The 13,609-nt window shown below is 45.5% G+C and overlaps 1 protein-coding gene across 1 annotated transcript; it reads left to right on the top strand.

Moving 5' to 3' along the window:
• Positions 1 to 4,560: 4,560 nt before the first annotated feature.
• LOC136549471 (thioredoxin H-type-like) lies at positions 4,561 to 5,185 on the top strand. The gene is made up of 3 exons (XM_066540767.1): positions 4,561 to 4,650; positions 4,805 to 4,927; positions 5,081 to 5,185. Exons 1-3 carry the CDS (start codon positions 4,561 to 4,563, stop codon positions 5,183 to 5,185), a joined length of 318 nt encoding a protein of 105 aa, XP_066396864.1.
• Positions 5,186 to 13,609: the final 8,424 nt, after the last annotated feature.

Raw genomic sequence — 13,609 nt, 5'->3', positions numbered from 1 at the left:
TTTCTTTTAAAAATGTAACATAGATGAATCCTTGCACAAATTTGACAGAATTTGTTACCCACCTATAATATGATAAAATTGTGCTTTGTAGTACACTATTGCTGTATTTTTCAAGGCCAAAATCGATTACGAGTAACTAAACGGAGTGCATATGCCCTGTGCCGTCGTATCTTACTGGTGGCTTTTCTTGGGCCTCCCATTTTGCACGATAAGAGAAACCGCACCAGTGGATGCTTGATGCTTCCAGATATTACGTAAATGCGAGTAACTGTGATCGTACAAATTAGATGCGAATGTGGAACTCAGATCACTGATAGCTACACCTCTCCAAATACCAAATTCCTTGTTCCAATTGCAGAGCACCAACAGAATATGATGTTCCAAGGATGATGACATGCGTTAGATATCAAGTTCAATTTGTAAAGTAGTCATTTCTTCCCAACAATAATGTGCACAAATGCAGCTTGATGACAAAATTAAAATAGCAGCGAACTTCTATTATTCATTGACACCCGAGGTATATATGGTTTCTACTTTCTACTCTTTAATTTGCATCTTCCTTAGTTGGGGTTCATACATTTTATTTTATATGAGTAGCAGTTATCAATAGAAACACGTCAATACCCTAATTAACGCACAAAAGAAATCGTTGAGTGCAATGGCGGCAACCACCCTTACGTTCCAATAATATCTCAAATGGTACATGCATGGTGGATAGTGCACGGCTCATATATATAGTTTCCCTTTGCAATAAACATTATACCACTTTACATGTGGGGAGTACTAAGCATAGCTTAATTAGTCATCAGGGAATATGTGTGGACTATGGTTCAACTCCTTTTCCGACAATGTATGGACAAGTGCAGCTTGATGATAAAATGAAAATAGCAGCGCACACTTCTCTATTCATTGACACTCGATGTATATATGTATGATCTCTACTCTTTCCATCTTCCTTAAGTTTTCCGGGGTTTATACATTATTATCAATAAAAACACGACAATAACACGTTACTACAAAGAAGTCTTTGGGTGGCAATGGCAAACCATCCTCACCTTCCAATAATAATACATCTGAAATGGTACATAAGTAGTGCACGACGATACTATACTTCCCCTTTGCTACGAACTTATACGTCTATGGGGATATGTGTCAAGTTAAAGTACAAAGGATTTTGAGAAGCAGCTTCGGGTGTTTAGCACATGGGGACTGATGGCTTCATCAATCTCAAGACTTATCAGCCTAATCTATAACAAATGTTTACACTATATGTTTGTAAAAGTACAAAGTGTTCTTAACCTGCACATAACTTATAGTCCCTCCGTTTTATTTACATGTCATATTAGTTTTGTTCAAAGTCAAATATTTATATTTTTTATCATTAATTTAAAAAAATATAGGTTCACCGTACCAGACCTATGTTTTTAATTAAATTCACTGTGAGAATACTTTCATAATGTAAATTTGTATATTGTAAAACTATAAAAAGGGTAATATTATTTTACTTAGGATAAACCTAATGTTACATGTAAAAACAAACAGTGGGGAGTACATGTAATTTCTTACTCCCCAATCACATTGTCACGGACATCAAGACAGTAGTTATTTTTTTCTAAGAACATCGCAACAAAAGTATTACCATTAATTCATAAATAAAAAATAGAAATTTAAATAATATTATTAAACTGTTTAAACAGGAAATTTAGACAAACTAGCAAAAAAATACCATACATTTCTTTTTTAAAAGTTAATTAAAATATGCAAAAAGATATTAATGTTTAAGTTTTCCAGTACACCGACTACTTGATTCAAACGGTTTAATTAATTTGTTGCTTATGAAGTACTCCAATTTCAAATTACAAAACGTTTTGACCTTTCTAAACATATTACTTTTACTATATATATAATTGACATAGTGTATAACTAGATACGTAGCAAAATTACATATCTAGAAAAGATAAAACGTCTTATAATAATTTGGAACCGAGGGTGTACGATTTTTTAGATTTTGCAGAACGGCGACCGTCACAAGTGCACACCATCCCTTGGTCCCTGCCGAGACAGGTGCGACTGCGTCCCGAGCGACACGCACACCGTATCAAGCAGAGAGTTGAAGACCTCGGAGTCGGAGAATAACAAACACAGGGCCGGGGACGCGCCGGGCGCCGCCCGCTGGCAAAGCTCCCCCGACCCCGACGCGACCCAACTGGCCGACACGCACTCGCGCCCCTCCTGGCTCCCACCTCCCACCTCCCACCTCCCACCTCCCAGTCGCTGCGCCTATAAAAGCCACAAGGCACGCGCCCCAGATGAAGCCACCACCACCACCAATGCAATCTCTGCGAGGCAGCCCCAGCCCCGAGGACTTTTTTTAAAATTTTAACACTTTTTCGAACTTAATTTTAAATCTAACACTCTCGGTTTAAAAAAAAAAACTAACATTTTTTGCCGCGCCTATTGCCCTGGCGCGGCCAAATGCCTGTGCCGCACCGTGTATGGTGGCGCGGTAGAGGGCTGACGTGGCGGCGACCAGAAGCGCTGGCCGCTGATGTGGCAGGGCTCTGCCGCGCCACCGATCTTGGCGCGGCAGTGCCGCGCCCTGATCCATGGCGTGGTAGAGCCGGGTATAACCTCCGCCGCGGCCAGTCCCGCTGCCCGAGCAGCAAAGCGGCCTAGGCGTCGCTCCCGCTCCCGCCCGTCGCCAAGCACGTCGGCCGTCGCTGCATATCAAGTGGTACCTTAACTCCTGGTCTGAATGAGTGACGGTGTACGGTCTATGGTGGTACACAGCATAGTCCTAAAGGAAGAGTTTCATCTCTGACATTGTGTTGAATATCATCCCCTTCCTAAGGGTATCTGTCTCATGGTTATACAATGAATTCCTACACATCTGAAGACCGGTATCATAAACTGTCATATCTATCATACTGACATCCCTATAGTTCGGAACGCCCCTGAAAGGTACGTTCTTGGACCTTAGTTGCTCAAGCTCAGTCGCTGAGTAAGGTGGTGGTGGAACATACTGCTGCGCTTCGCTAATTCTAGCCCATCAATCATAGGGGATATCATCTGCAGCCAAATCTGTGACTAGTCTACCCTGAGCATGGACACCTTGCAAAACCTCAGTTGGTACTGGTAATGGCATAGTATGTACCGGGACTGGCATGACATCAGCCGTTGTTGCCATAGCATCTGTACCTCCTTGGTCATCATCAGAATCGTCTAAATCACTGCTAACTACATCACCGATCCTATCCTCCTCCTGCTGCTCCTCTTCCCGTTCGAACTCATTCACATCGAAGTCATTGCTTATACAGCCTACTGTAGTTGAATGAAACTGCTCCTGCGTCAACTGACCGTCCAAATCCATGTTATCCTGAGTTGCTTCCCCTTCGACCCCTAATTCTTTTTCATTGCCTCCAAAATCATCAATGGACGAGCCGTCCTGAACACCATGCATCATGTACCCATTCTCCACCACCACCTCAGCCATGGGCACATTGGAACCTTGGAGAACCCTAGTGTAGCGCGACCAGTGAGCAGGGTCGCGCAAGGGCATGAGGACATAGTGTGCCCTAGTCTTCCCAGTATCAAACATCCCCTTTAGTGTGAAATCACCGTCAAACTTTATATTCAAACGGACACAAAGGTCGTTGAAGCTAGGAGGTTCATCAAACCATTCCAATTCTTCTTCCATATCCTCAAACATACCATCCTCTCTCCTAACACTTCCTCCGTACAAAACTCTAACACAACAATCCATTTGCAGAAGCATTTCAAGAAACTTCATTAAGTCGTCGAAATCATCGTACGTAATGTCCATACTAACATTAATATATTTTCTAACTATAACTATACTAACTAATCAAATATTAACATCTATACGAGGCATACTATAACTGTACTAACTAAACTACCTAACTTTACTACCTATACTAACTTATTATATTACGTATACTAACTAAACTAACTAACTTTACTAACTATACTAACTATACTTTAATAATTTTACTAACTTTATTAACTGTGCTAACTATATTAGTAGAGTACCTCGTTGCAGTGCGCAAGACCGGGCCGGGAGGCGCGGGCGCAGGGCAAGCGCCGTGCGTGACCGGAGGTTCTGGCCAGAGGGGGAGGCGCGGTGGCCGCACTCGGCGGCCGGCGGCCTGGCTGGCGCGGGCGGGCGGACGCGACTGGCTTGCTGGCGCGGGCGGGCTGGATGGCGTGGGCGGACACGGGCGCGGCGGCCAGCCTTGCTGCGCTACTCGGAGAGAACGGCGACTGCTCGGGCACGCAGGCCGCGGCGGAGGTTATACCCGGCTCTGTCGCCGCCTCGTCAGCCCTCTGCCGCGCTACCATGAATGGCGCGGCACAGGTATTTGGCCGCGTCAGGGCAATAGACGCAGCCAAAAGTGTTAGTTTAAAAAAACCGAGAGTGTTAGATTTAAAATTAAGTTCGAAAAGGTGTTAAAATTAAAAAAAAAAATCGCCCCGAGAGGAACCTTGGTCAGCATCAGAAGCTAGCTTTCGATCCCAGCGAGGAAGAAGAGAGGAAGAGGAATGGCGGCCGTAGAGGGGGCGGTGATCGCGTGCCACACCAAGGATGAGTTCGACGCCCAGATGGCCAAGGCCTACGAGGCCGGCAAGCTGGTACGTACGCGCGCGGCCCCGATCGATCACCATCTTGTTCCTGTGATGGCACAGCTGATCTGCGTCGACGTTTTGCACCTGCAACAATTCTACAGCCTCTAACATTTTGAGCTTAATTTGTCAACCTGTTTCTTTCACCGTACCTGCCCCTCAGGTGATCATCGACTTCATGACCTCCTGGTGCCATGGTTGCCAAGAGATAGCCCCGGTGTACGCGGAGTACGCCAAGAAGTACCCTGCCGCTGTCTTCCTCAAGGTTAATACTGAGGAACTGGAGGTGAGCGAGCGCAGTACGTGTCCCGAAGAATCCCCACACATAGGCGATCGATTCACCCAATCTTGCATTTGATTTCAACCCCAACCCAACGACTTCGTCTTACGCCGTCGTACTGATCATGCTGTGTTTCCTTGTTCTACACTACACGTACAGGAAGTTGCTAAGAAGTACAACATCCATAGCTACCCGACCTTCTTCTTCATCAGGAACGGCGGGACGCTCGAGAGCTTTGTTGGTGCCGATCCCGAGAAGCTCTAGGACACCATCAAGAAGTACTACGTCGTCGGCGCTAGCTCCTCCCTCGGCGTCCGCCTAAGGAGATAGTACTACTGGCAAATAGCATCACCAGTCGTCGTCAATAAGGGCCAACAAATAAATGGCGTGCGTGCTAGCACTTAGCAGTAGGCATCGCCATTATCGATCAGCAGTTTGGTCTATCTGATTAAGTAGTAATTGTGTATTATGTTCAGCTCGGAGTCGATATGTTGGCTCCCGACCTCCCGTGCTGGACCGGTTATCGATCTGATGAATACAATATGTATGGATGTACTTGTGACTGGGGATGCAATAATCTGGATGTCTGCCTTCATTTCTCTTCGAGTTTGACTGAATGAAGAATGAAATATGACAGCGCTAAGCTTGTATCCTTTATTTGCCCCAGGCTCATCAGAGAAAATTGCTAAAATAGGACTCCCAAACATGTGCCTTTGCTAAAATAGGACTCCTAACGTTGGCTTTGCTCAAATAGGATTCGAAACGTTGTCACTTTGTTATAATGACATTTTGACAACTTTTTAATCATATTCCAAAACTCAAATACATGTATTTTCTCATATTGACTGTATTGCCCTTCTAGTATTTTAATCTATCTGTGGACTTGGAGCCCTGGCCGACGAGAACATCTTCCGTCGTTCCTTCTTCCGTACGTCGTTCCTTCTTCCTTCCTCCTTCTTGCTGGACGCCGCCGGGCATGGACTTGGAGGCAACCGACGCCGCCGCGAGTGGTGAATCCCTGGCCGCGCGTGGTGGAGGCCTGGCCGCGCGTGGTGGAGCCCTGGCCGCGCGTGGTGCCGAGGCCGTGCCTGGTGCCCTAGCCACGGCGTCGCCCGGTGCTCTGGCCTCGGCGTTCCTCCCTCCCGCTGGTGAATCCCTGGCCGCGCGTGGTGGAGGCCTGGCCACGCGTGTTGGATTCTTGGCCGCGCGTGGTGGAGCCCTGGCCGCGCGTGGTGCCGAGGCCGCGCCTGGTGCCCTAGCCACGGCGTCGCCCGGTGCTCTGGCCTCGGCGTTCCTCCCTCCCGCTGCCCCTCCTTCCCTGTCGACGCCGCCGGCCATGGACTCGGAGGCAACCGAAGCCCTGGCCGCGCGTGGTGCCCTAGCCGAGGCAGCGCCTGGTGCCCTAGTCGCGGCGTCGCTCGGTGCTCTAGCCTCGACGTCGCCTGGTGCCCTGGCCGCGGCACCTGATGGCCAAGCTTCCCAGGCTGGGGCAACCGATGGCCTGCAGCCAGCAGTGGAGGCCTCCATCGATGCTCTAGCCCTAGCAAGGTCACTTCTGCCTACTGCTCCTCATCCGGCAAGAGAGTGCAACATTCATGTTCTTCAAGTGCAAAGGTATATATTGCATCCACTAGATCTTTTTTTTCAGTACAAGTACCGTACAGAAATAAAACTAGGTTTGGCTTGTTTATAGGTCCGAAGTGAATGATGTGGAAACTATAGGAAAAGTTGATTGGGCAACATTACAAATTGTGGAAACACATGATGATGAAGGTTGAATTGAAGTTATGAGCGAGAGCCGGATGTGTGAGTTTTTAGGCTTGACAGAAGAGGGCACAACAAATCAGTCAACAAATGTACCTACACAAGGCTTTGGTTGTCGAATGGATGAACAAGTGAATGATACTGCGCTTGGGCAAGATATTGATGGTGCTGCCATCCCTACTAGTGATGCCGTACCCGGTGAGATGGTCATTACGTATGATAAGAAGAACCCATCAATGGAGGTAGGGACAATGTACCCAACAATGGAGGAGTTCAAGCTGGCAGTTCGGCAATTTGCCATCAACAAGGAGTTCCATTTACGAGTAGAGAAGTCAACTAAGACGGTATATAGGGCTTATTGCAATTCCGGTGATGAAGATCGCCCTTGCATTTGGAGGATAAATGGCAGAAAACTGCAAGGCAGTGCTACAACGGAGGTATACAGGGCTTATTTCATTAATTCTACATTGCCTGTGTTTAATTGTCCGGATGAAAGTGTTTTACTGCCATGTAGTACTATATATACATATATGCTTGCATGCCTCTGTACGATTCATTTGGTACTACTTGATTGGCCGGACGTGTGCATGCTCCTGTGCTTGATTGTCTACTTTCCTAGCTGCTGTGAACGTGCATTATTTCATATGTGTCTATATATGACTGAGAAGTCCTTGATTTTTTTTTGTGCTATATATGATGCAACAGTACACAATATATCTCATTGATTTATTTTTTCTTGCAGGTTACCGTCTTAGTCAATGACCATACATGTGTGTCTAGCATGAGGATGGCAACTACAACTCCAAGTTGCAAGTGGGTAGCTCTATGGGCTACGAGTATACTTAGAGCTGAACCAAATATTGGTGCTAGGGAACTGCAAAAGAGGTTGGAGACAGATCACAAGTGTGAAATTGCATATGACACTGTGTGGCGGGGTAAAGCAAAAGCTCTTGATGAGGTTTATGGCAAATGGTCAGAGAGTTTTCAGCTGCTATATAGGTGGAAGGCCGAGGTCGAGAAGCGGAGCTCGGGGAGTGTAGTTGAGATTGATGTTCTTGAGGTGGATGGTGAGGTATATTTCCACCGTTTTTTCTGTGCTCTTAAACCATGTATTGATGGTTTCTTGGAAGGTTGTAGGCCTCATTTGAGCATAGATGCTACAGCCCTTAATGGAAGGTGGAATGGTCACTTGGCCGCAGCTGTAGCAGTTGATGGTCACAATTGGATGTATCCAGTCGCTTATGGCTTCATTGCTTCTGAGACAACAGTCAACTGGACTTGGTTCATGGAACAGTTGAAGAAGGCTATAGGTGATCCTCCACTACTTGCTATATGTTCTGATGCTTGCAAAGGCTTAGAGAATGCAGTGAAGAATGTATTCCCAAATGCAGAGCAAAGGGAATGCTTTTATCATCTAGCCAGAAACTTCAAAAAGAGATTTAGAGGGTTTGTCTAGATATATCCTGCTGCAAGAGCTTACAGAGAGGAGATTTTCTATGACAATTTAGCAAAAATGCTAAGTGAGTCATCAGAAGTAGTGCAATGGTTACAGGCCAATCACAAAGCTTCTATGGTATAGGTGTGGTTTCAATCCAGACATTAAGTGTGACTACATAACTAGTAACATTGCTGAGTCATTTAATAACTGGATTAGAGACCATAAGGACCTACCTGTTGCTGACCTTGCTGATAAGATCGGAGAAATGATCATGGTACTGTGGCACAAGAGAAGAATTATTGCATACAGGCTACCTGAGGGCATGATTCTTCCAGCTATTATGGTTCAGCTAAGAGCAAATACTAGAGGTTTGGGACACTTGAAAATTGTGAAATGTTCTAATTGGAGTGCAGAGGTGTGGGACCATAGCAGCGGCGTTTCTGTGAGACACATTGTCAAGTTAGAGCAAAGGACTTGTACTTGTCAAGAATGGCAGCACACTGGTAAGCCATGTCAGCATGTATTGGCCTATGTAACCCGCCAAAGGGGAATTGACCTAGAACAGTTCGTGCATGACTACTACTCGGTGAATAGGTTTAGGGCGGCTTATGGAAGAGAGATTGAACCGATGACAGATAAAACACAATGGCCAGAAGTCGACCTACCTTTTTTAGTTGGTGCACCTCTAGCTAAATTACCTCCTGGAAGATTGAGGAAACTAAGAATCAAGGGATGAATGGAAGGTGGACACAAGAAGAAAGGTTCCAAAGATGGAAAATTTAGCAATGAGATGGAGGGTGAGAAGGGATGTGACAATGATACTGCTCCAACAAATGCAAAGGGAAAGAAGATGATCAGAGGACCTATGACTTGCAAAAGATGCGGAGAAAAAAGTCATAGGCAAGCTAGTTCCAAGTGCCCGCTCAATGGGACTGCAAAAAAGAGGTAAATAGTATGTACATTCCACAACTTTGTTTAGTCTGTACATGTATTTCCTTTGCGACCAAGGAAAAATGTTACATGTATTTCAATCTTGTATATATATGCATATATGCATGCATGCAGTACGTATATGAGGCCACTAGCATATATATGCATATAAGAACTATGAACTTTGCTTTGCTGATTAACTTGGATTTTTTTTTCTGATTAACTTGGATTGCTCAAGTTTGTGGTTGTTATCTTTGATTGTCTAGAAAGTGTAGGCAACCAAGAAAAAATGTTACAATACAGCCAGCGGAACCTAGCACTCCACGGAGGCCGACTAGAGAAGAAATTCTACGTGATAGTCCAGGAAGGGTCACAAGAAGGTAAAAAATTATAAATATAGAAATTGACACATTTACCGTACACTAATTTTTCCAAACATCTAATTGTCGTATTAAATTTATATACAGCATGCTTGCGACGTTATTAGGGGAGGGCACATCTTCACAAGTTGACACCAATAGTCCCGTGAGGATGTCTACCGCTGCAGCACCCAAGAAGATGACACCGAAGAGGAAGCTACATATTGGATGAATTACTTTAGTTGTGTGATGAGATGTAAACTGCTCATGATTTATTTAATGACTTGAATCTTGTTTTAAACTAAATTATAGTCTTATGCGATGAACTTGTAATTGCTAGAATCATGGTTTTATGATATGAACTTCGCAAGCACTAATTACCACTATTATGCAATTTGTATCAAAATTTACTTGGATGTCAATTTGATCTTGACAAATAAGAAGGGTTCAAACATCTCATATTACATCACCAATCAGTTTATCAATTAACATCCGTAACTTTCTTTCAATGATGAGCTGGAGATTTCCTCTCTTCGGGTATGTTGATCTTATTGAAATAAATTCATGGTGTGGCCATTATCTATGTTCTATGAGCCCTGGCGTAATCTGTCTAATTAGTTAGGTTTTAAATATTCCTTATTTCCTATATGCATTTGGTACATGTTTTCTTTGGAACCTGTTAGTTCAAATAAGTTGTGCAATCACAACACTGTGGTGTCTAGTTTTAGTTTTTCTCTCCCTGTACAACCCTTCTTTAGTTAACCAAAGAGAATTTTACCTGATTGCTATATGTGCCATTTTGCGGGCCAGCCAAGCCATGGCCAGGCGGCCGGCCATCCAGCCCAGGCAGCGGCCAGCAGCCCACCAATACACATGTTTTAAAGGCCTAAGGGCAAAATAGTCAGCTCAAGGCAAATACATGTATTTGAGATGACAAATGTAATTAAAAGTGTCAAAATGTTATTATAACAAAGTGACAACGTTTCGAGTCCTATTTGAGCAAAGCCAACGTTAGGAGTCCTATTTTAGCAAAGGCACATGTTTGGGAGTCCTATTTTAGCAATTGTCTCGGCTCATCATCCCTTTCTCTGCACATAAGCTACTAAGCAATATGGTGACAGTGATTTCCTGTCAACGAATGATCGTCGTCTCAAACCTTACCAATATTACAGATACATGGATTTTGTAGACTCAAGAAAAAGATACATACATGGATTTTGTTCATCAAGATATGTATTCGATCAAACTTTACTAAAGATGGATCATTGTTTTCCATTAATATCTCAAGCTAAAAGTGTTAAAAAAATGAAAGGAATATTTCTTCCTATGTGATCATGTATAGTGCTATAAAATTCCCGGACCAACGCGCAGGCTATCATCTAGTAAGATCAAAAGATGAAAGCCAAATATGAATTCGCTATGTCACATAAATGATACAATAAGAAGATATAATCCTTATACAACTTGAACTTAGATTTCAACTAAATACATATCAAAGACCCATATATAAAGATGCAGTACAAATTAAGGATGATATATTCACACAATAATGATATATGACGATCGTCCGGACGGGAACGGACGCACCCAAACCCACGCCGAACCGACCCGCCCCTACCGCACGTCGTCTATCAAACGTTGTCTCCCGCACTCGTCCTTATCCTCTCCTCGCTCACTCTCGCAGCCGTTCCTCTCCTCGCTCACTCCCGTAATCGGGACGGACACCGCACCCAGTCGCTGCCGCCCCGTCCACCCGCCGGCGCTCCCTCCCTCCCTCCCGCGACTCCATTGGTACCCCGTGGCCCCAGCGACACAGCTTCTGCGCCTCCCACCGGAGACGAGGACGACGGTGGTGGCTCCAACGAGGTAGGTCAGTTCTTCTCTGAATCTGAACCCTCCTCCACCACCACCACCACCACCACCTCCTCCTCTGGATCTGAGTGCTCCTCCTCCTCCTCCTCATCCACTGGATCTGAGGGACGCGGCGGTGGCTAGGGTTCCGGCGAGCTCTATTGCAGTAGCCTTGTGTTGCTGTTGCAACGAGTAATATTTCTTTGTTGCATTAGTCTTTTTTCCTGATGTTGCTTTCTCGCATTGCGCTTTGTTCTGTTGTTGCAGTAGTCTTGTTCTGATGTTGCAACAAGTAATATTTTTTGTTGCATTAGTCTCTTTTTTCTGATCTTGCATCTCACATTGCAGTAGCTTTATTCTATTGTTGCAAACGCCTTGTTCTGATGTTACAGTAGACTTATTCTAATGTTGCAAACAAGTAATACTTCTGATGTTTGCATCTCGCATTGCTCCATGTTGCAAGGTGGTGGAGCACGGTGGGGATGGGGCGTGGAGGGCAACGGGATGGGGCGTGCAGGGGATGGCAGCACGGCGGGGGATGGCGACGCAACGAGGCACGACAGCGCAGCGGTGGACAGGCTGTACGCGGGGGGGGCGCTCGTTTTAAGACACAGGGGCGCGCTCGTTCTATTCGTATCGGATAGGTGGTCCCGTAGGGCGCGGCGGGAGGACGAGCCGTGGTCGGAATCAAAACGTTACGTGGATTAGGTGCGTCCGGACGCACCACTATAGCCGGGTGTCCGGACGTTAGTTGCATCATATATTCGTATCATAATATTACTAACGGGATTGTTGGACGCCCCTAGCAGAGGCACCCCACCACGTCACCCCTGTGAGAGACCTCGTTAGGAAAAAAAGTATGAAGCCTAAAAATTCTCATAATAAATTCATATGGATCTAGCCATCAAGTTCTCTTTTTTTTCTGCGCAAAGATCCGGCCACCAATTTCATAGACTCTAATCACCATTCACCAATGACAACGCTAGCCAGTAGATCTATTCTTAAACTCGTGGGCCTTGCTAGTGTGTGGCTTGGAGTTATTTTTGGGCGCTAGGCCTAGTGGGCTCATGAAGAAATTGGAACAAATGGAACCGGATGGCAAGCCACAACCAGGCCCGTCTCTGGGGAGGTGCACCGGGTGCGACTGCTTTGGGCCCAGTCCAGGGAGAGGCCCAAACCCAGGTATGCAACCCCCAATAGGCCATTAGCAAATATGGCCTTCCCAGTGCCCAAAGCCGACGAGAGCCCAAGCAGGAAACTTGAAACATTCGCGCGAACTCTGCTGCCCAGTCCTGGGCCTTAAGCCTGGGCAAAATACCCGATACCCATTACCCGTACCCGAATTACCCGAACCCGGACCCGAATTACCCGAACCCGAGATACCCGATCCCAAATTCGGATAGCGATTTTGATTACCCGAAATTAGTTTGGGTAATTCGGGTAATATCTCCCGGTACCCAAACTACCCGAACTACCCAAAGATTTGTTTTGTCTTTGTATTCATCATGTGTTATTAGCTGAACCATTTAACTTATCACTTTATTAGAATATAATTCTCTCTATTTGAATGAGTGACTGTAATATATTATTCTCTACAAATTGCTATTGAAATTCTATACAAATTGCTGCTGAAATTATGTATAGATCGCTACTGAAATTTAGTGTAGTTTGTTGTTTTCTGTAAATTTGGGTATATCGGGTAATACCCGAACCCGAACCCGAATTATCGGGTACCCGAATTTGCGGGTAGTGTTTTTTCGGAGGTAATATCGGGTAGCAATTTTTATTACCCGAATTTTGAATTACCCGAATTACCCGACCCGAAAAAATCGGGTAACCCGAACGCCCAGGCTTACTGGGCCTCCTGGCCCACTCCATCCGTGATCCGTCGCATCGCTTCAGTTCCCTGACGCGTGCATGCTCGCGACACTGCAACAGAAGCCTTTTTTTTTTTTTTTTTTGCTATTTGACCTTTTTTTTTCGAAGAAAATTTACATTTGGCCCATGGGAGATTTAAACTCATCTTTGACCCTGGGTCGGCGCCATGAGTCCTGGCACCGAGGTAACACGTCTTGGCGCCACAGATTTTGGCGCCGAGGTGCCTAACCGTGCATAGCAGGGAATCCTAGGTGACGTTGACGTGGCCGGTACCTCGGTGCCAGAACATATGGCGCCGAGCATGCATTCAAAGCGTGTGGTGGGTAGCAGATGCGGTGGGTAGCAGGAATAGTAGAGCACCCTGGGCGAGCCTTTACTCTCTGCTGTCATCATCACATGCCCGGGTGGTCGGGCGTTCATCTGTTTAGCCTGTTCGCTTGGTCGTATTTGGCTTATAAGCCATGGCTT

The sequence above is a fragment of the Miscanthus floridulus genome, chromosome 4 (genome assembly GCF_019320115.1).
Source record: "Miscanthus floridulus cultivar M001 chromosome 4, ASM1932011v1, whole genome shotgun sequence".
Taxonomy (NCBI): domain Eukaryota; kingdom Viridiplantae; phylum Streptophyta; class Magnoliopsida; order Poales; family Poaceae; genus Miscanthus; species Miscanthus floridulus.
This window is presented reverse-complemented; position numbering and strand designations above follow the sequence as displayed.